At 30.2% G+C, this 23345-nt stretch overlaps 1 protein-coding gene across 8 annotated transcripts in view; it reads left to right on the forward strand.

The window, feature by feature from the left end:
• CDH18 (cadherin 18) overlaps window positions 1–23345 on the forward strand; it is an 860832-nt gene that overhangs the window by 548637 nt on the left and 288850 nt on the right. For all 8 annotated transcript variants that reach the window (XM_074279089.1, XM_074279095.1, XM_074279088.1 and 5 more), the window contains one exon: window positions 10647–10766. In XM_074279089.1, coding sequence (XP_074135190.1) covers window positions 10647–10766 — 120 coding nt within the window. The remainder of the gene's footprint in view (window positions 1–10646; window positions 10767–23345) is intronic.

Here is a 23345-nt window from a genome sequence, read left to right on the forward strand (position 1 = left end):
CGAGCAGAACTAGGAGATCATTATACACTTCAACAACAATACTATATGAGAATGTATTCTGATGGAAGTGGATATCTTCAACATAGAGAAGAGCTAATCCAATTCCAATTGTTCAATGATGGACAGAATCAGCTACACCCAGAAAAGGAACACTGGGAAATGAGTGTAAACTGTGAGGATTTTTTTTGTTTTGTTTTGTTTTGTTTTTCTTCCCAGATTATTTTTACCTTCCAAATATAATTCTTCTTTTGCAACAACAATGACAAAATAAATTAAAGAGCCAAAATTATAGTACTTTTTGTGGCTTTCAAACTACTATATGAAAAAAAAATCCTACAGCATTGGGAATGAAAGATACTGTATTGACTGAAAATGGCAATAAAAATTAATTCCTCTTAGCAGAGAAATCATTTAGACAAAAGTTTTAAGTTTATTTATGACAGTGAAAGAAAATGAAAATGAAGTAGATTATAAAGAAATTTTCATTAATATAATCAGTTCAATCATTTACTAATTAAATTTAATTGAATAATGCTAAAATTACTGGACAGGCAGCCAGTACAGATGAGGATGTGACAATTAGATATTCTGCTACTTTGAAGAAAATGAATACATTAATCAACTTTTTTTTTTTTTTCTGTTTTGATCAATCAGAGTTATTCTGGAAAAGGACACCTTTCAGAACTTATATTTTTAAGAATGAAAAATCCTTAAACTGTATTTAAAATACCTAACAACACTTTAATTGGGAAGTCATGCTGAAATGTATTTAAAATCAGCACCAATGTTTATCTATATAGAAATCCTTGTAGTTTTAAAAATTAAAACATTCATTACTCCCACTTCTTTTACAGTCTAATAGAAAAACATGGGTGACAAATGTTTTCTTTTAAAGATGGCTTTTCAAGTTATCTGTGTTCAACTGTTGAAAAAGATCACAAGTACAAAAGTATATTGTTTAAAGTATTACTGATTTTAGATAATGTCCCAGTCATTCAATTATATGAGGTCTATTCTGAGAATGTGAGTCTTCAAATTTACTTAAATATGGATGTAGTTCTATGTCACCACAAGTATATTTATGAAGATTTAAAGAAAGACTAAACAGTTTAGTATATGATGCTAAAATTTTGATAAATGATCATGATATTTTTGTCATTTTATCAATGTAGACTTAGCTTCATGTATAACATTCAGTAATTTTTCAATAAATATTGCTTTCTATAACTATTCTATTTATAATGCATTTGAATCAGTAATGCATTTTTCTTATTCTTTGCTGTTCCATAATATGATATATAGATTAAAAGTGTATTTTAAATTTTTTTCTCAGATATACCATTTGGTTGAAATATATTCTATTCAATTGCTACTTTGAATAACATGAATTAAAATGCACCTACATTAATGATATTCCTTGTTCACAATAATTGGGATTTAACTGTACTAGTATCTTTAATGCCTACCACTTAGTAATCACTTAATTAGCTGATTGACACATGATCTAATTATACTACAAGATTCTAGAAACAGCTTTTTTTTGTCTATATAAATATAGTGAAGATAATCTAAAATTTTAACTTAGATACTAGATAGTTCTGATTTCTGCTTTTTGTAATCTTCCCTTTATTTCCTTCAAATTCAATCTCCACTGATATAAAATTAAATTAATATGATAGCATATGTTCCTTTAAGGAACAATGAGAAAACTATCTTTCTTTTCTCAACTTCTAACTTTATTGTTCAGTTCCAATCTTTAGGAATTAGAGGATTAGATATTCCTTTATTTCTCCAAATCTCTCATAATAAAGGCTTTTTAAAAGAAAAGATAGAGATAAAGGAAGTAAAACTTTAATGTAGGCAGTAGACTTTGATATTTACATAATTTTTTACAATTTGGGGATTTTAAAAGGGTGTGAACAAAAGAGCCTTCTCTCTCTTCTGAGACATAAATGTGTTATTAATAATTTTACAATATTGGGTTTTAATGTGTTTTTTAAAAAGTGTTATTTTATTTATCTTGTTGTAGTCATTGTGTAGATTATTTTCTTGCTTCTATTTCTCTTTATATTGATTCATATAGGTTTTTGTGTGTTTTTCTGTGTTAATAACATTTGTCATTATTTACTGTTTCAATTCATATGCCACAACGTGTTTTTGTTGTTATTGTTGCCATTCTTCAATTAATGGACATCTTTGTTTCAAAGGCCTTAAAAAGCATAAAACATGCTGTGAAAAATACACTATTCTCTCTGTTGTCTTTCTTTTTCTCACCATTTTTCTTGGGGTTATTATATGCCTAACAGTAGAATCTCTGTGTCACAAGAGTATGTGTATTTTAATTATTTTATGTATACATTTCAAATATGGGTCCAGAATAATTACAACAATGTTCAGATCAATGCACAATCCATTAGTTTACTCAGATTTTTACCACCCATCCAATATTCATTATGCCCAATCTTTGTCATTCCCTCCTTCTTTTGTTGGATAGTAGATGAAAACTAAAAGCGATTGCTGTCATTGTTAATTTTATATTTCTCTTATTGTTAGTGACTTAGGAAATTTTTTTAATGTTCTAAACTTAGTATGCCTATATTCAATAAGAATAACAAGGATATAATTTCACCTTTTTTTGGATAACTCCAAATTATTGTTATTAATATCATGGATTTGATCCAGTTGCATATAGATAATCAATATTTATTATTTCTGCAAAGCTATATAATCATAGTTTTAACTGAAGAACACTATTTTCAAATTAAATAATTTTAAGAGATATAAAATAATGTTTCTCATTTATTAAATTTCAGAAAGAATGGAATTTTGTCAAAGGCCTACTGGCAGAAATAATTATTCTCTACCCATGATTTAAAAATATATATATTACCTTACTTTTTCTATGTGTCTAAAGAGTTATTCTGCCACACTACCAGTCATTTGTCCCTAACCTAGCATCATTTCTGAGACAACTTTGAAATGTATATTGTGTTCCAAAATTAAAGTGTATCTGTCCTCTAAGATCTTGACTTCATCCTGACAAAAATATCAACTGATAAAAAGATACTATGTATAAAACTTTTAGTAAAATAATTTTTGTACTTAGGTAGCCAGCACACATGAACTAATAGGATAAAAGAGTTTCTATGTATGTGACAAAATCCTAAAAAAAGCATTGGTATCTATCTGATAATGCAGAAGTATTGATTTCATGAAACTACTAAAACTGAAGCTAGGTACCACTATCACTTATGGAATTCTAAAATCACAATTGATGTGTGATCTCCTTGTCTGTTAAATATGAGTTTTCCTACTGTTATAATCAAAATTGGTCAAAAATTCACAATGGGGTTATAATTTTGTACTTTTACATGAATAATGATTAATAAATACGATTTTTGGACTTTTATTACTATTAATATTTTTCTAGTTTATTGCATCCCTTCTAATCTTATCTGCATTAGTTTTGTTTGTACAAAAACTTTTCAATTTGATATAATCAAAATTTTCTATTTTGTGATCAACAATGATCTCTAGTTCTTCTTTCATCATAAATTCCTTCCTCTTCCACAGGTCTGAGAAGTAAACTACCCTATGTTCCTCTAATTTATTTATAATCTCATTTTTTAAGTATAGGTCATGAATCCATTTTGACTTTATCTTGGTGTACGGTGTTAAGTGTGGGTCAATGACTAGGTTCTGCCGTACTAATTTCCAATTTTCCCAGCAATTTTTATCAAGTCTGTTAGTATTCTTGCTAGCCCACTAAGTGTTTACCATCTGCTTTGCTTCCCCATCTGTGCAACTATCAGGCATTGCCATCTGAACTCCCACAATGAGAATGTGAGCCACTTGAAAACCTTTTTTATTTGTCTCCTCAATACTTAGTTTATTAGTGACTAGCATATAGCAACTACTTTGTAAATGATTTTTTTAATTCACTAATTCACCCAAAACCAGAAAATATTAATAATCTATGATTTTTAGAGAACTACTGCTTATTAAATTAAAGATATTCTTAGATGGATTTTAAATGAGGACTATTTTTGTGAGTTAGAGGAGTTTAAAATGAGACCTGATACTTCTCCCAGCTATTTGCATTCCTACATTTCCAGTAATGGACTTTCCAAATGAATGATTATGGATGAAATTAGCATAGATTTAATTTGTTCCTCCCAGTATCTCCTCCTAAAAATACTCTTATCTTCCTAAGGATATTTTTTCACCAAAGTCAAATTTCTTTCCCAAACAATACATATTGTTGACTTCCTCCCTCTTTCTCCTATTGGAGGAAAACTCAAACCACCATGTTTTGATTCCCTTACCAATTACCTTGCTTGGAAGCTTGTAACCTCTCCCTTACCTCCTCCCCTTTCTGGAACCTTTGATCAGATCAGAGCTATCATTCAGTGTCCCCATTCACTGTCATAGTAATTTTCTATATTAAAATATCCTACTATATTAAAGAATCATCAGTCCTATATATGTATTATTTTCCCTCTGTTGAGAATTAGGACAGTATTTGCTTTTGTATTTACATCTTTAGCTTTCTCAGCACATCTTGTTAAGAAAGTTCTTAGCAATTTATTTTTAATTCAGTCTTTCACTAGAGATTGGGAAAAAGAGGAAGTACTTGCAATACTTATGGGTTCAAAAATAAGCTGGTAGGTGATGTAAAGGAGAGAACCCTGGGTCTAAAGTTAGGAAAACTTGAATTCAAATCCAGCTTCAGAAACATTTATTACTTGTGTGATCCTGGAGAAGTCACTTAAATTTTTTTTTTTAGTTTCCTCAACCATAAAATAGTGTTAACATTAAAACCTACTTCATAGGGCTTGTGTGAGGAACAATTGAGATAATATTTCTGGCATATAGTAAATACCTAATAAGTGACCTCCTTTTTTTCATTTAAGGTCTTCATGGCTAGCAAAAGATGAGAGATATGTTTTGGTCCTACAAATCTATGTTCAGATTGACATGTTAATCCCCAAGATATCTCCCAAACTTTCTTTTTTTCTTGAGGCAGTCTTATCTCTGACATGGCTTAGGGATACTTCCTTGCTTTTCAGTAATTAATGGGGGTAGGAGGAGAATATTATTTATTGTCTCTCCTAACCTAAGTTATTGAGATCTCTGAATAACTAGTTTAAGATAATAGAAAGCCTTATCTATGGTCCCCAAGTTCACTATAATTATGGAGACAAAAGTCTTGCCTTATTTTAAGAAGGTAAGCCTGAAGATATTATGATATTAGGGCATGGCTATTGCTAAGAAATTTTATCTAATTTTTTTCACTCTTATCAAATAGAGAACAATGGAATATTTTTGCAAATCCTTTAGATAAAAGCTTTTATAGCTTTACCCCCCCTTGGAATTCTACATATAAAAATTAATATAATATATTAAAAAGGAAGGATTAGAGTATTAGTATAAAAAAACTTTGCCGCAATTATTAGTAGAGTCATGCATCAATGTGTGTGTATACATTCTCTAGAATGCAATATTAATTCATTTATATTTATAAAGGAAAGTTACAAAATGCAATAATAACACAAATCTATCCCTATATTCCTCATTAGAAGGGTCATAGCAATCATAAACCATACTGTCACTATCATGGTTGTGAGATTTTAATGGAGCAAAAAATATTTTATTCTCTGATGCTTGTAATCAGTAGATAGCCGATACTTGCCTAGGAAATCTAAGAAAACATGATTAATGGGGATGTATTAGAGTCTAGGCATAAGTACTCACTGGGAAAACTAGGCTATCCCCAACAGTCTGCAGTATTACAGTAAAGTCTAAATAAATGAAGATGTCATAAGCATGTGGCTCCTGATATTATGCTGCTTTTCCATTTATCATTCAGTATTTTTAGTATTTTAGTAATTCTCTGACTGCTTCCTGGAATAGCTGCTTATTGGCTAAGCTGAGTAGGAATTCCATTGTTATTTTCTGCTTTATCATCCCTACTCCAGTTTTAGATCTTAGGGCAGTCTAGGGTTAGTTAGAATGGCATCTAACCACTGTTTTTCCTCTCAATCTTGATTTTGTGTTTTTCCTGTGAATCCTGTAAATTTCCATACGCATTTAGGTTTTTGTCATTATTGTCTTCACTCAGGTCATCTGCTCTTTGATTATTCATTTCTTCTGGCTTGAACATTATAGGTAGCATTCATATATGGCAGAAGAATCTCAAGTTATTAGAGAGCATATAGATATTCCACTCTACATAAGAAATACAGGTAAAAATAAAGTCATATGACAAATGAAAGTGATGGTCTGGAATGAAATGAATTTTATTTCTGTAATTTCGAAAAAAAAAAGTACATTTTCAAAGATGGTTTCTAGTAAGTATTGAAATAAATGAGTAAACTTAAGTACTATAAATCATAACAGACAATAGATTACATAAATAATAAATGCATAATAAATGGCATAAATGTAGTTAAATGAAATGAATTACAAGAAGACACACTAAGTAATACAACTGTAGGAGACATATTTCTTTCTCAGAACTAATCAAATATAATAGTGAAACATTTAGTTTTGTTTTATTTTTTAAGGGAATCATAAGGTTAAACACACTTTTTAGAAAAAGTTGTGCTTGAAAGACTTATGGAGTCTTCTTGACAAGACTATTATAGAACATGCATATTTATTAGCATCAAATGGATCTTTGGAAAATTTAATGCATTAGAAAACAATAAATTAAGCTAAATATAGCATAAATCAATAAAAATAATAATTCAAGGTACATAAATAAAAGATATATCTAAATATAGAATATTTTTAGTATTACATTAAACATTGTATTTTTGAACTCATAAATGTTAAATTATGTCATCCTGGGCAAACTATTTTAATACTCTAAGAAAACTTACCTCAAATGGTGTCTAATTTCCTCCATGTTCTAAATTTATGATCCTTAATATGGTCCCTTCAGATTTTCTCAAAAAATTTAAGGTTATTTTTGTCAAGTGAATTTGTCAATTAACAAGTAGCTATAGTATGCAAGATGATAGGGATTCAAAGAAACATAAAAACAAATAGTCCTTGCAATCAAAGAGATTATTTTACTGTAGTAGAGACAATATGTAAATATACTAAAAGATATGCACACTTAAAACACACAGACACAAAGCCAGGTAGGCTGCTTGAGGGAGAAAGACACTATTTAAAGTAGTGGAGGAGGAGAAAATTAAAATTTAAAAATTTAAAAGTCTCAGGCAGAATGTGGCATTTTTTGAATTGAATCTTAAGTGCAGATGAGGAAAAAAACTTATTCCATCACTAAATAGAATCAATGAAAAGTCATAGAGAGGCCACATTTATAGAATATCAGAAATGCCACTTTGATTAGACAAAAGAGTATATGAATGATATATAATAAGGTAGAAAATATAAGATAGGTCCAAGAAATATTGGAGTAGTATAGTTTGTAAGGTTTATATGAAGAATAAAGAAGTTTTTATTTGATCTTAAAGGTAAAATAATAATAATACAAGAATTTACAAAGTAATAGAGAAACTTGGTCAAACTTAAGAAAATCACTTTAGCAACTGTGTGGAATATGGATTTGGGGGATGGAGATTCTTGAATCAGGGACACCAATTAGGATGCTATCACAATATTCTACCAAGAAGATAATGGTGCTATGTGAGTGAAGTAAAGGAGTATCATTCAAGAAATATCATGCAAATAGAAATGACAATATTTTGCTATTGATTGGAAATGTAAAATGTAAACAAGGAGTCAAGAAACTACAGAATCAAACCTTTGTAACTAAAAACATTTAAGTTCCCTTGAATGAAATACAAAAATTAAGAAAACAGTATGTTTAGGGGAAAATAATTAATTCTGATTTGGACACAATAAGATTGAATTATCTATGATAAACCTCACTTAACAATATGCAGCAAGAGTTGATGATGCTGATTTTAATCTCAGAAGAGAGCCTAAAACTGAATACAGATATCTAGTATTGGGATGGGAATCATCTGCATAAAGATTAAAATTAAATCCATGGAGGATTGATTAAGGTGTAAAAAAAAAAAAAATTGTTATTGAGTCTAAGTCTAAGTTTGTCTAAGTAAGTTTAATGTGTTTAATATGTTTTCCTATAATAGAATGGAGAACTACAAATAAGCTAAATTTATTTCATATTAAACAATTCAGCACTCGATTTGGGTCAAACATAAGACCAATGTTTCAGATTCTGCCAATCTTTCCCCTAAAACTCTTAACTCTCACAACAGGGTTGAGATTTTAAATCAAAAGCTTTTAGTGAAAGATCTTCATTAAATATTTAATAGATAATTTTATTTTCCACTCTGAAGCTATAGTTGCCTTGCATGACACACAAAACACATCAAAAATGGTGACATAGATAAATAGATAGATAGTCAGATGATAGTAGTGATATTGAAGCAAAGGAAGTAAATGAATGAATGAGAGAGGTGCATTATTCATTGGCTTTACATACATATATCTCTTATTTGCTAATTCCATGACTTTGATAATTCTACTTTTTTTTTTTTTTTTTCTCTTGGAATGTTCTCTTCTTTGCCCTGCTTTCTATTTCCTTTTAAATTCTTTCTCTCTCTCTCTCTCTCTCTCTCTCTCTCTCTCTCTCTCTCTCTCTCTCTCTCTCTCTCTCTCTCTCAAGCATGGACGAAACAAATGCTACCTATTCTAGGAAGACTTTTTCTGAATATTCCCCTTCCTATTTCTCCAATCCACTTCATAAGTAGATAATGAATTTTCTACTTTTCTCTCTTCAAAACTCATGCAGAATCTTATATCTTTTAAATGATGTGTTAAATACTATTCTGTATTCTCATTATTTGTGTTTCAGTCATTATTGGCCCCAGCCAACTGAGTTGTATATTTTAAGTTCCAGGAATATGTCTTTTATAAATTTTTTGTCAATATTAGCATAGTACTCTGGACAACTTAGGGGAAAAAAGTTTGTTTAATTGAATGGATTCCCTGAGACAAATGAAATTCTTTAAAAAAAAAAAATTCATCTGTCATCTTTTATTGAACACATTTCATTTTCTCTCTGTATTTTTATACAATTATGGATCATCAAATCTTGACTATAATAGTATCATATACTAATTAACTGAGATTTTGTCCCCCTGCACCCCTTCTTTTGCTTTAAAATATTTGGAATAAATATCTTTATGAAGCCATATTTTAGGTGAGAAAATTTTGGCCTATCATCTCTTTAGTATGAGATGATCCACTCTTTCAATCTTTAGGAATTCTATATTTTTTATTTTATTATTGAAAATATTACAACTAATGAAATGATAATTATGTGGCATAATGGATTCTCAGGATCAGAAAGATATGTTCAAGTCCCATTTTTTACATATGTTGTGTCTGTGATGCTTGGCATAGCACTTGCCCTCTCAATACCCCAAGTGAATTCTCTGTGATTTTTAAAGAACAAATGCCAATTGATTGAGAGTTTCCTCAGTAGGAAGGAGTTCTCTAATCTAATGAAATCTCATATTGTATTCCTGAGCCTTCCTATCTGACAAGAAAAAAAAAAAAAAAAGAATGTATTACTTGTAGCTCTGTCTTATATATAATCCCCAAGCAATTGTTTTTTAGATTAGGACAACTGAGAGACTGATAGAATTTCAGAATTAGAAAGACCTTAAGGTCATTGAATCCATTCTGTATCTGAACAGGAATCCCTACAAAAACATCCCTGGCAATTGATAATCTGACTTCTAGTTATTTAGGCTTTAATTTTCTAGTTATGAAACCCATTACTTATAGAAATAGTCTATTTTACATTTGATGGCTCTAATTGTTAGAAAAATTTCCTTACATAAAACCAAGATATGTTGTTTAATAAATAAATATTATAGTTTAGGCATTATAACATTTTTTTCTATCATATTGATACTTCTTTACTAAAGTAATCTCATTCTCTTGGCATCTAGTGAGAAAATAACAATAATAAATGACCAGATGCCATCATCTTTTGATAGGATTCTAGAACTTCTTTCTCATCTTGCCCTAATCAATAAATCAATATTACTAATTTTTTATAGTGTTAAATCATAATGCTGACAGATGTTTCATTTTCTTTATTAGTTGATGAAGATACACACCTAAGTTAGTATATAGAAAGAGTTTAGAATTTGACCTTCAATATAACTAAACTTTATTATTCATTGCTTTTAATAATTAGTTTTAATATGATTGAAAGAAATTACAAATGCTGAAGAAAATAAAAATGGACTGTGCTTGGACAGAGTTCCCTTCGGCTTTTTATTCTGAATACTATGGTGGCTCTCTTTTAATTTTTAAAGCTTAATAAGTTTGACAATTATACCTAAATGTTCTTCAGTTTTTTGAATTATATAACTGGACTAATTTTAGGTAGCTCATAGATTTTTCGTTAGCAGTGGGATTATACCTAACAGGGGCATATTCTAAAAGGAAAAAAAGCTTTTGAGAAGCATGTATGTGTTTCTTAGTATTTAATTATGATTCTCTAGAGATAACATGTATGTGTAGAGATTATAACACATCTCACATAGATGCATATGATATATATTTATTTTTTTAAATATTCTGTTTCATACTATTGTCAACTAAACTTTATTTTCTTGAATTTCCAGGTACCTCTGTTCTACAGGTGACAGCTACAGATGCAGATGACCCAACCTATGGAAATAGTGCTAGGGTGGTGTATAGTATTCTTCAAGGTCAGCCATACTTCTCTGTTGATCCCAAAACAGGTTGGTCCTCTATCTTCATTATATCCTTTGATCTGGATTAGAAAGAAATGCATTTCTGTTCTTTGAAACCTTCTCTTCTATTAAGCATAATCGTTTTTAGACATCCATTAAAAATAGTGTTTCATTTTACCATGATTTTGATTACTTAAGACACTCAACTATGTAGTAAACTTTATTTTCAGCACTAATATGTTTACTCTTAGATAAATTTATTTATCTATTCTAAAGCCTGAGAAAAATCAAAATGCTACAATACTACTGGGATAATTTTAAATGAGTTTTCTATGTTACAAAATGAATTTTAACTATGATATGAATCTTTAAGTTGAACAGGAATTTTTTTCATGTTTAATATCAGGTTATTATTACCAAAGAAGATGGACATTTTGTTAGATGCATCATTGCTAATAAGGTTTCAGTTATGGGAAAAGTCAAATTTTCATATGTGTGTACATGTATATATGTGTATAATCTGAATATATGTATATATATATATATATATACATGATATAGCTATGTCAATGTTTATATAGAAGCTCAAATCACTTAAGTGAGAACCTAGTTGAAATTAATAATTTAATTTCTCCAATAAAATAGTTTTTACATATATATTTCATGGTAAAAAAATTGACTTTACTGATTAAATGGGAGAGGGGAGTAATCTCATAAAGTAAAGATGAGGCTAGTGAGTCAAAAGCAGGAAGCTATCCACAAATTTATTATAGAAGATAGGATTCTAGAACTTCTTTCTCATCTTGCCCTAATCAATAAATCAATATTACTAATAATGCTTCCTTATTTTTGCATAGTATTTTTCAAAATACACATTATCCCATTTTATAAAATTGTAGAAATTTGTGACTAAGAAGGACCTTAGTCAACTAGTCCAATCCTCTAATTTAATAGTTCATTGAACTAAGGCTCATTGAGGATAAATCTATTGTCTAATATCAAATATGTTTTAGTGGAGACAGGATGAGAAGCCACAGCTCATAATTACCAGTCTAGTTTTTTTTTTGTTTGTTTGTTTTTATTTTTTTTTTTTTTTTGTTTTTAGATAGTATCAGAGCAACTGTGAAATAAGCAAAAAAAAAAAAAAAAAAAAAAAAAAAAAAAGATAGTATTATCTTTACACTTTTGTGAAAATAAATTTAGGGAGGTTATAACTTCTTAATTACATGACCAGTAATTACAATACGGTATATATTCCAGGAATTCTGACTATTTTAAGATTGTAAACTGGGTATGAAGAACAATTCGAATTAGCTTTATAAGGAAAAATGAAAATAATAAATTAAATGTAATATAAAATCTTTTTTGCCTAAATGTCCTTTAAAAAATAATATTAGAAATAATTTCTCATCAGCAGCAATCAAAAATAAAATTAGATTAAGGGAAGCTAGGAAGCTTTATTTTTTTTTTTTCCTTCTTGCAAAGACAGTGTGTTATTAGCTGTTGCTGATTCCAAGCACCTGGGACATTTCCTCATATAATTAATGCCTCATATATGCATACAATTATTGTTGCAGTCAAGGAAATTTCCTTTTTTTTTTTTTTTTTTCCTGAGGCTGGGATTAAGTGACTTGCCCAGGGACACAGCTAGGAAGTGTGAAGTGTCTGAGACCATATTTGAACTCTTGTCCTCCTGAATTCAAAGCTGGTGCTCTATCCACTGCGCTACCTAGCTGCCCCCAGTCAAGGAAATTTCAAAGAAAAATTATATGATGCAAAATGTAAGTTGTGATCTAACTTTTAGATTTATAGTAGCTTTTAAAAAGAGATAGCTTTTAATATTAACATATTTTAACTTGTTTTATGAATAGCAGCTGTAATTTAGACAATCTAGGGAATATGATGGAGTAGGTCAGAAAATCCCAAGCTCTCCATTCTCCCATAAGCAAAACAAAAATTGCACCACAGGGCCCACATGAACAGGTTAAAATAAAAATACAACTCAGGCAGACAAGGGTCCTCCTGGGACTTAAAGAAAAACTCCAGGACTGAGCTTTGATGTATATGAAGTGTGAACATCTCTAGGCTATCTCTACAGACGCAGAAAGCAGGAGCCCTGGGGCTTGTTGTGTACTGAAGTTACAATAGGAAAAAATCTATGAATAACCACTTCAAAGAGATTCTACAAAAGAAAAATACATAGGAACATTACTGCTAAATATCAAAATCCCAGGGGCAGCTAGGTGGCACAGTGGATAGAGCACCAGCCCTGAATTCAGGAGGACCTGAGTTCAAATATGGTCTCAGACACTTAACACTTTCTAGTTGTGTGACCCTAGGCAAGTCACTTAACCCCAGCCTCAGGGGGAAAAAATTCAAAACCCCCAAATCAAAGAGAAAATTTTAAAATAAACAAATAAAAATGCAACTATCTTTGAGCTACAATAAGAACTGTGCAGAATGTATCAGCAGCTACAATAAAAGACTGCAAGTCCTGGAACATCATATATCAACAATCAAAAGAATTAGGTCTGCAGCCAAGAATATCATATCTAAGAATAGAATAAAGTGGGAGGGAAAATGTGGGAAGAGAAGATATGGATGGGGGGACTGAAGTAATAGTAAGGCAAGTTGTGGAGTAGAATTAAAGTAGAAGAGTTAGGAGGTATAGGAAATAAGAGATATATACAAACACCATAACAAGGATAAAGGGTAGAATTTATTAGGAAATAATATATATATACATATATATATATGTATATGTATATATATATATATATGTGCATATACATACATATACATATATATATTTACTAGTGGTTTAAAATACAATAAAAATTGAAATATGGACATAGTCTACTTCCTTGAATATTAAGAGAAACATACACAAATTTAATCTTTGATTTTATTTATGCAAATGCCAATTTCAAAGTCAATATTTTTATATAAATACATTTTTTCTTCACTTATAATGTATTTAAGGACCCAGGCTTATCATTCTGTATCCGCATGCACATGCAAGCATACACACGCATATATACATATATATACACACACAATCACCACTTTTTTTTTTTTTTTAACTAAGAGAACTGAAACATCTCTATTGGTAATTATACAATATCAATTTTTAAAAAAAGTAGGCTAGTCTCAGGTTAATCCAGAGCAGGGGGTCTACTAAATACACATAAGTAAGGAAATTTCATACAATGCACTGAAATGCATTGGCATTAATATGATCTTTATAGCATTAAGCATTTCAACTGCAGAGATTTTTTTTTTTAAAGACAAAGTAGTCTCTGTTCAAATTCTGTCCACTAACTATGTCCATATCTTTCTCTTGACAAAACGGAACAAAACCAAAAATAAACAATAAACATTAAGAGCTACTTTAATGAAACCTATGCTGATTTTCTTGATATACTATTATTTTAAAGCAGTAATGTTTTTATATTATTAAAATAAAAAGACCATAAACCATATGATTATTGGTTTATATCTTATGATATTAGTTGATATGGAAGGTTGTTTTTTTTTTTGTTTGTTTGTTTTTTTAAATTAAGGATATGGGACTGTGAACTTCTTTTATTAATATCTTCTTAACTATTTTTTTAAATGTGAATATTTACTTTTGAATTTCTATATATTTAAAAATGTTATTTAATAGAGTGTTCTGTGAACATTTGCCAGACTTCCAAAGAAAGCCATGATCCCAAAATATTAAGTACCTATTCTATAGACTAGTTCAAAATTTATAATGCTATTCATATTGATTTGTTCATATTTAGACTTTTTTAAAAGTCATTTGGAAAATATTCCTATCAAATCTGTGTTTAAAATAAATGCATTAAAAGAACAGACTCAAACTGGCTGAAGATTTTTATAACCTAATTCCAAAGCACAGTGAAGGGCTGATTGAGAAAATCATTTGAAACTAAATGAGTAATTCTAGGTTGAGAAGCAATTGAAGGTTTAAGATTTTGTACCAAGCAAAGAATAGGTTCAAAAGCAAACAAGAGCTATGTGTCTGTTACCTCAAAAATGGGGGGGGGGTCTTTTTCTTCCTCCAGCCCAATCTGTAGCCTGCAGTAGAATAATTGGCATAGAAATCCCAATCTAAAAGTGAACCTATAATTCTTTCTCTCTGAACTAATAAACTTTGCAGTTTGTTTATACTGATTGAATCCAGCAGAAGTTTATTAGTCTTTCTAACCAGGTACAAGCTCACAAGACTTTTATGTAGACCCCCAAATCCCATTACAGACTTGCAAAGCTCAAATCTAGTGAGCAAAAATCAGACAACATTATTAATAAAATCACTTTGTAATGACTGAAATGTTTCAGATGCCCATCTTAAGTTATCCTTGAGATCCTGGAGTACTCAATACTCCAGAAATAGTAGGATCAGTCTAGACATTCCTTCCTGGAATTTGTAGAGTCCAACCCCAACATAAAGCATAAAGTGAGAAATTATGCTGGAAGCAAACAACAAAAATTATCCCAACATAAAAAGTTATTATGGAAAGGACTATGTAGATGTTAGAGCAAAAGGGAAGCAATGTCCCTGAGCTCCTACCCACAATACTCTCTGACAAATCTAAATTCATCAGACTGAATAATTATAAAGAAATTTAAAAATAAAAGTTATGTCAGTCCAGGTTGACATAAAAAAGCAGTTAAACAAGTAGAAAATGGGAACACAATTTTAGTAAAACCTTATGGTGTAAGCATTCCAGAGCACAGGGAAGATCTGTACACCAGCATAAAAGGAGGTCTTCCACTGGTCCTGAGATGCCTCCAGACCCCAATGGAGCACTGGGATGGGTATAATGCCAACTTGTCCATTATCCAGTCCCAGGCCTCAGATCCAATGAAAACTGAGAATAGTATTTGCTCACAGCATAGAGAGACTCTGGACAGTGTAATAAGAAAGGAGGAAATTAAGAAACCAGAAACATTACATCAGGGGTATAGTTCAGAACTTGAGCATTAAGCCTTGTCTCTCTTCATGCATCTAGTCCAGCCTGTAGAGAAATGATGAACTTATAGGTCCACCAAGAATGAATCATAGAGCTGTGCTTTCCTACATATAATAAGCAAATGTTTTGTATTTTTGTTTGTTTTGTTTCTTTGTTTTTGTCATTGTTGCTAATCTGATTAGTGATGTGCAACAACAGGTTGTTTTAACATTTATTCATCTTATTTTGATATGTAATGGACCACATCTTAGAATTGTTCTTACTTATATTTTCTTCATTTATTAAATACTCTATTCACATCTTTTCACCACTTCTGTTTTAGGAAATGGTTCTTGTTCTTGCATATTCATTATTTATTATTCAGATATGAATTTTACTGCATTGTCATTTCTAAGTTTGAGATTCTGTACTTTCACTAAACTTCACAAAAATTTTGTAGTACTCAAGGGCAGTGAAACTAACAGGATATGGTTTTATCTTTTGTTAGGTTAATAAAGAGTTAGTTGAATTACTTCAACAACTTAACAAAAATATGACTGACTGAAACCTCCTTCACCATGAAAACAGCTGACAAGTTTTGTCATAACTGTAATAGATGACACATTTATTTCTATGTTATTTATATTATATTTGGTATATAATACAATTATTAAAGATTTTTAGATATAAATGAGTCAGTCAACACATATATTTTTTTCAGATTATATTTCTTAATTAAATTTTGTATAAAACATTTTTCACTTTATCTATTTTCATCTAATAATTATATTTTATTTTATAATTATTTTATAATATTAAAATTTTTTATTGCTGAGGCAATTGAGGTTAAGTGATTTGCTTAGGATCACACAGCTAGGAAGTGTTAAGTGTCTGAGGCCAGATTTGAATTCAGGTCCTCTTGACTTAGAGCAAGTACTCTATACATTGGACCACCTAGCTATTCCAATAATCATATTTTAAAAGCAATTTTGACAAATTTTTAAAATTATTTTTATGAGGAAAAAGAATCTTGAAAATCTAGCTTTCACTTCCATACAAAGGCCCTCAGCTGGCATTCTCCACGGAATGCTCAAAGGACATTCTTACATTTGATTTCTTCTCCATAGTATTTAAAAAAAAAAAAAATCATGATTGAGAATTGTAGCTCTTCAATCTAGTGTTTGAAAACTCAAAGACCCCAGCTTTGGGGATAAGAACTCACTATTTGACAAAAACTGCCAGGAAAATTGGAAACTAGTATAGAAGAAATTAGGGCTCAACCCACACTTAACACCACATACCAAGATAAGATCTAGATAAGTTCATGATTTAGACATAAAGAGTGATATTATAAGCAAATTAGATGAACATAAGATTGTTTATCTCCCAAATCTGTGAAGAAAGGAATTTGTGTCCAAAGAAGAACTGGAACTCATAATTGAACTCCAGATAGATAATTTTGATTATATTAACTTAAAAATAATTTGTACAAACAAAATTAATGCAGGGAAGCAATTAATTGGGAAATATTTTTTTTTAATATTTAAGGATTCTGATAAAGTCCTCATTTCTAAAATACATAGAGAATTGACTCAAATTTATAAGTATCCAAGCCATTCTCCAATTGATAAATGGCCAAACAATATGAACAGAAAATTTTCAGATGAACTTGAAACAATTTCTAATCACATGAGGAGTTCTAAATCACTATTGATCACAGAAATGCAAATTAAGACAATTCTGAGATACCAGTACATACCTCTCAGATTGGCTAAGATAACAGTAAAAGAAAAGGACAAATGTTGGAGGGAATGTGGTAAAACTGGGACACTAACACAATGTTGGTGGAGTTGTAAAAAACTCCATTCTAGAGAGCAATTTGGAGCTATATTCAAAAAGTTATCAAACTGTGTGCATACCCTTTGACCCAGCAGTGTTTCCATTGGGCTTATATCCCAAAGAGATCTTAAAGGAAGGAAAGAGACTTACATGTGCAAAAATGCTTGTGCTAGCCATTTTCATAGTAGATAGAAACTGGAAACTGAGTTGTTGCCCATCAATTGGAGAATGGCTGAATAAGTTATGGTATATAATTGTTTTGGAATATTATTGTTCCATAAGAAATCATCAGGAAGATGATTTTAGAAAGATCTGGAGAGACTTACATGAACTGATGCTAAGTGAAATAAGCAGAACCAAGAGATCATTGTATATGGCAACATCAGGATTATATGATGATCAATTCTGATGAATGTGACTCCAACAATAAGATGATTGATGCCAATTCCAATGATCTTGTAATAAAGAGAGCTATCTACTCCAGAGAGAAGACTGTGGGAACTGGATGTGGATTACAACATAACATTCTCACTATTTTTGTTGTTGTTCACTTGCATTTTGTTTTCTTACTCATTTATTTTCTTTTTTTGATTTATATTTTTTTTTGTTCAGCAAGAGAATTGTATAAATATATTAATACATATTGGATTTAACATATATTCTAACATGTTTAACATATATTGGATTGCTTGCCCTAGGGGAAGGGGTGGGGGAAAGAGGACTAAATCTGAAACAAAAGGCTATGCAAGCGCAAGCATCAATGTTGTCAAATTATCCATGCATATGTTTTGAAAATAAAAAGATTTTATTTAAAAAAATGAATGAATAAAAAGAGAATTGCAGCTCTTGTTGGCCAACCCTTCCTCATCAGTGAACACCTATTTTAGGAATAATTATTCTCCACTTAATCTAAAATGATAGTTTCCAATTTGAACAGCACATATTAAATATATCTTGGCTTATTTGCAAATCACCTTAAATGCCAATTTAAATATTCTGAAGTTAATTTGTATCATAATATTTTAAAATGTTTGAAAATATATTATAAAATTTAGACTTTTCATATAATTTAATTGTAATTTATTTATCTTCATTTCATTATGCTATTTTAAAGTTCATTTAAAATTTATTTCCCAAAAATATTATTTTTCTTCAAAGAGCTGGAAAGCATTACAAAATTACATCAAAGGGAATTATGAAGCACTCTCAATACTCAATATTGTGTATGAATGTATGTATACACACACACACACACACACACATATATGGCCAGAACAATCAAAAGTCTGTTAAAAATGTATATGGATGTGTGTTGATTTATACATATAAACACCCCTACCCTCTTATACCACATAAATATTTGTGAGCAAATTTTTTCTCTAAGAGTCTCTAAGAGTTTTCTTGTACATTGTGAGTTACTTGTTCAAGTCTACAAAATCAATGCATGATTGAGGCTGAACTTGAACCCATTCTATCTATTTCTTTCCATTAGACATAATTTATTGCTTCATAAATAACCATAAGTGGGTTCATATGTTTCTTTTGCTGTACATATTAGTTTTACTTCCATGTAATGCAACTAAATTTGAATATTTATGTAGAATATATGTCTTTGGATTTTGCAGTATTCTTTAATTCACAATCCTACAGCATTACCAGAAGAAGAATTTTACATAAAAAGGGGGGGGGGCCCTTTGGTTTCATGGAATTGCTTGTAGTAATTAAAAGACCTAGAAGTTCCAAAAGGGGGAAAAAAAAAAAAAAAAAAGTATTTTTTCCTTTAATTCAATATTTGTGCCCAGTAATAATATTGCCTCAACATATGAAATCTGTGGATTCTTATGAAAATGCCAACAGATAATCAAGATAGCCACTTGTGACTCTTAATGAAGGCAGGAAGGATTAAAACATGAAAACAAGTGATTAGATCTCACAACAACAACAACAACACAGGTATTGAATTCAGATACTCAGAATGTACCAAGGATATCAAGAAAGTCTAAGGATAACAAAAGGGATTTTGATTTCTTTTGTTTGTCATTATATCTGTTGTTGCAATTGTCTTTAGATTTATTGCAGGAAAAAGTAAGACAAAAAGAATAGGACTGATGGACATAAGTCTATCAAAAAAATATGATTACTATTGATAGTTTTGAAAGGGGACAGGGAACACTGGGAAAAGGTATGAGATTACCAAAGTCAAACTCCACTTATATCACAATGGTTCCTAAGAGTATTTGTGCATTGAGGAGAAAAGAGAAGTCATTTTTTACCTGCATAAGAGTTCCCCAGTGGCTCTTTTCTCTGTTCTTTAGTGTAAGGAGGCCTCCAGTGGAGATCAAGCAATAAATAAACTTTGATTTTACTTCATTTATATTTTGGAATGGGAACTTATAGAAAGAATAGTCAAACCTTTATTTAAAGTATTTTTGAAAAAGTATGTCCCTAATTTGTACAATAGATTTCTTATCTTTATTTTGTTCAATTTTTGTGATGACTTTAGCTAATGATTTTCTGGTAAGAAAATGTTTTCTTCTAAAGGAATAAAATGTCTACTATTGTAAATTATGATTGCAATCTATTCATAGTATTTTTCCTTCCATTTCTTTATCATGCATCACAAACTGCTTAATTATAGAAGCATTGAAGTTATTGTGAGGTAAAAACACATTTATACATTTTAGAAAATTTCATATCCTTAAAGATCAATTATATATTGTTTTTGGTAGGTTTTAATGTGGTGTTTGTCAGTATGTGTTTGTATATAATTATATATTAAAATAATAAGTAGTTATATATATATAGATATAGATATAGATATATAGATATAGATATATATATACATAGATATATTTGTTAATTCACTTAGAATAGGAGCCAATATATTATGACTAATTAGTAATACAAATCGGTAAACTCCTTTTTCCTTGTAGACTACATAATGTCCTTCATTGCATCAAGAAATATTTGAGCACTTAGTAGTGTCAAGCTCTTTTAAAAAAATAGAAAAAAAAAAAGACAAAAATGTAGTCCCAAATCAATCTCTCCCCAAAAACACAAATTTCTTTTAAAATTTTTTTATTAAAGCTTTTTTTTATTTTCAAAACATATGCATGGATAATTTTCAACATTGACCCTTGAAAAACCTTGTGTTTCAAATTTTTTTCCCTCCCTTTCCCTCATCCCCTTCCCTAGATGGCAGTTCTTCTGTACATATTTCTACAATTATGTTGCACAAGAAAAATCAGATCCAAAAGGGAAAAAATGATAAAGAAAACAAAATGCAAGCAAACAACAACAAAAAGAGTGAAAATACTATGTTGTGATTGACACACAGTTCCCACAGTTCTCTCTCTGAATGCAGATGACTCTCTTTATCAAAGTCTATTGAAATTGATGTGAATCATCTGATTGTTGAAAAGAAACACATCCATCAGAATTGATCATCATATAATCTTGTTATTGCCATATACAGTAATGTCCTGGTTCTGCTTATTTCACTTAGCATCAGTCCATGTAAGTCTTTCCAGGTCACTGAAATCATCCTGCTGATCGTTTCTTATTCCATCACAATAATATTCCATAGCATTCATATATCCTAATTTATTCAGCCATTTTCCAAATGATGAGCACTCATTAAGTTTCCAGTTTTTTGCCACTACAAAGAGGGCTGCCACAAACATTTTTGCACATGTGGGTCCCTTCCCTCATTTAAGATCTCTTTGGGATACAAGCCCAGCAGAAACACTGCTAGATCAAAGGGTATGCACAGTTTGATAGCTCTTTGGGAATAGTTTCAAATTGCCCTCCACATGGCCCAATCAATTCACAGTTCCACCAACAATGCATTAGTGTCCCAGATTTCCCATATCCCCTTTAACATTTGTCATTATCTTTTCCTGTCATCTTACCCAATCTGAGAGGTATGTAGTAGTACCTCAGAGTTGTCTTAATTTTCATTTCTCTGATCAATAGTGAATTGGAGTACTTTTTCCTAAGGCTAGAAATAATTTCAAATTCTTCATCTGAAAATTGTCTGTATCCTTTAATCATTTGTCACTGGGGGAATAGCTTGAATTCTTATAAATTTCAGTCAATTCCCTATATTTTTATCAGAACCCTTGAATGAAAGATTCCCCCCCCCCCAGTATATTGCTTCTCTTCTAATCTTTTCTGTATTGGTTTTGTTTATTACAAAAACTTTTTTAATTTAATAGAATCAAAATGATCTATTTTTCATTCAATAATTTACTCCAGTTCTTCTTTGGCCACAAATTCCTCCCTTCCCTATAGATCTGAGAGTTAAACTATTCTTTGTTCTTTCCTTATAATATCATTCTTTATGTCTAAATCATGAACTCATTATCTTGGTATGGGGTGTTAGATGTGTGCTAATGCTTACTTTTTGCCATATTAGTTTTCAATTTTCCCAGCAGTTTTTGTCAAATGGTGAGTTCTTATCACAAAACCTGGTGTCTTTGGGCCTGTCAAACACTAGATTATTACAGTCATTGACAATTTTGTCCTCTGTACTGAACCTATTCTACTGATCAACAACTCTATGCCAGTACCAAATGGTTTTGATGATTACTGCTTTATAATATAGTTTTAGGTCTAGCACAGCTGGGCTACCTTCATTTTCTTTTTTTCTTTTTTTTCATTTATTCTTTTGTTCTTGATCTTTTGCTCTTTTAGATGAATTTTGTTACTATTTTTTGTAGCTCTATAATATAATTTCTTTGGAGTTTGATTGGTATGGCACTGAATAGGTAGGTTAATTTAGGGAGCATTGCCATTTTTGTTATATTAGCTCAGCCTACCTATAAGCATTTGATATTTTTTTCCAATTGCTTAGATCTGACTATTTGTGTGGAAAGTGTTTTGTAATTGCGTTCATATAATTCCTTAGTCTGCGTTGGCAGGTAAACTTCCAAATATTTTAGATTATCTATAGTTATTTTAATTAGAATTTCTCTTTGTATTTCTTGCAGCTAGACTTTGTTGGTAACTTATAAAAATGCTGATGATTTATGTTGATTTATTTTGTATCCTGCAAATTTGCTAATGTTGTGAATTGTTTCTAGTAGTGTCATAGTTGATTCTCTAGAATTCTCTAAATATACCATCATATCATCTACAAAGAGTGATGATTTGGTTTTCTCATTACTTGTTGCAATTCCTTTAGTTTCTTTTTCTTCTCCTACTAAAACTAATATTTCTAATCCAATATTGAATAGTAATGGTAATAGTGAACAGCCTTGTTTCACCACTGATCTTAATGGGAATGGTTCTAGTTGTCCCCATTTCATATGATAGTTGCTGATGGTTTTAAATAAATGCTACTGATAATTTTAAGGAAAACTCCTTATTCTTATACTCTTTAGTGTTTTTGATAAGAATAGGTTTTGGATTTTGTCAAATGTTTTTTCTGCATTTATTGAGGTAATACTATGATTTTTATTAATTTGGTTATTAAAATAGTCAGTTATGTTAATAGTTTTTCTAATATTGCACCAGCCTATTTGATCATGGTGTAAATAGTTTTTCTAATATTGAACCAGCCTATTTGATCAAGGTGTATTATCCTGAGGATAACATACTGTTATCTTTTTCCTAATATTTTATTTAAGATTTTTGTATCAATATTCTTTAGGGAAATCAGTCTATAATTTTCTTTCTCTGTTTTGACCCTGCCTGATTTAAGGCATTACCACTATGCCTTAAAATTACAAATTTCTTTTGTAATTTTCTCATTAATTCACTATACAGTTTCTCATTACACTAAGTTCTTCCAGATTTATTTTATTTTTTATTTGAGCTATTTTCTAAC

This window comes from Sminthopsis crassicaudata, chromosome 1, assembly GCF_048593235.1.
Source record: "Sminthopsis crassicaudata isolate SCR6 chromosome 1, ASM4859323v1, whole genome shotgun sequence".
NCBI lineage: Eukaryota > Metazoa > Chordata > Mammalia > Dasyuromorphia > Dasyuridae > Sminthopsis > Sminthopsis crassicaudata.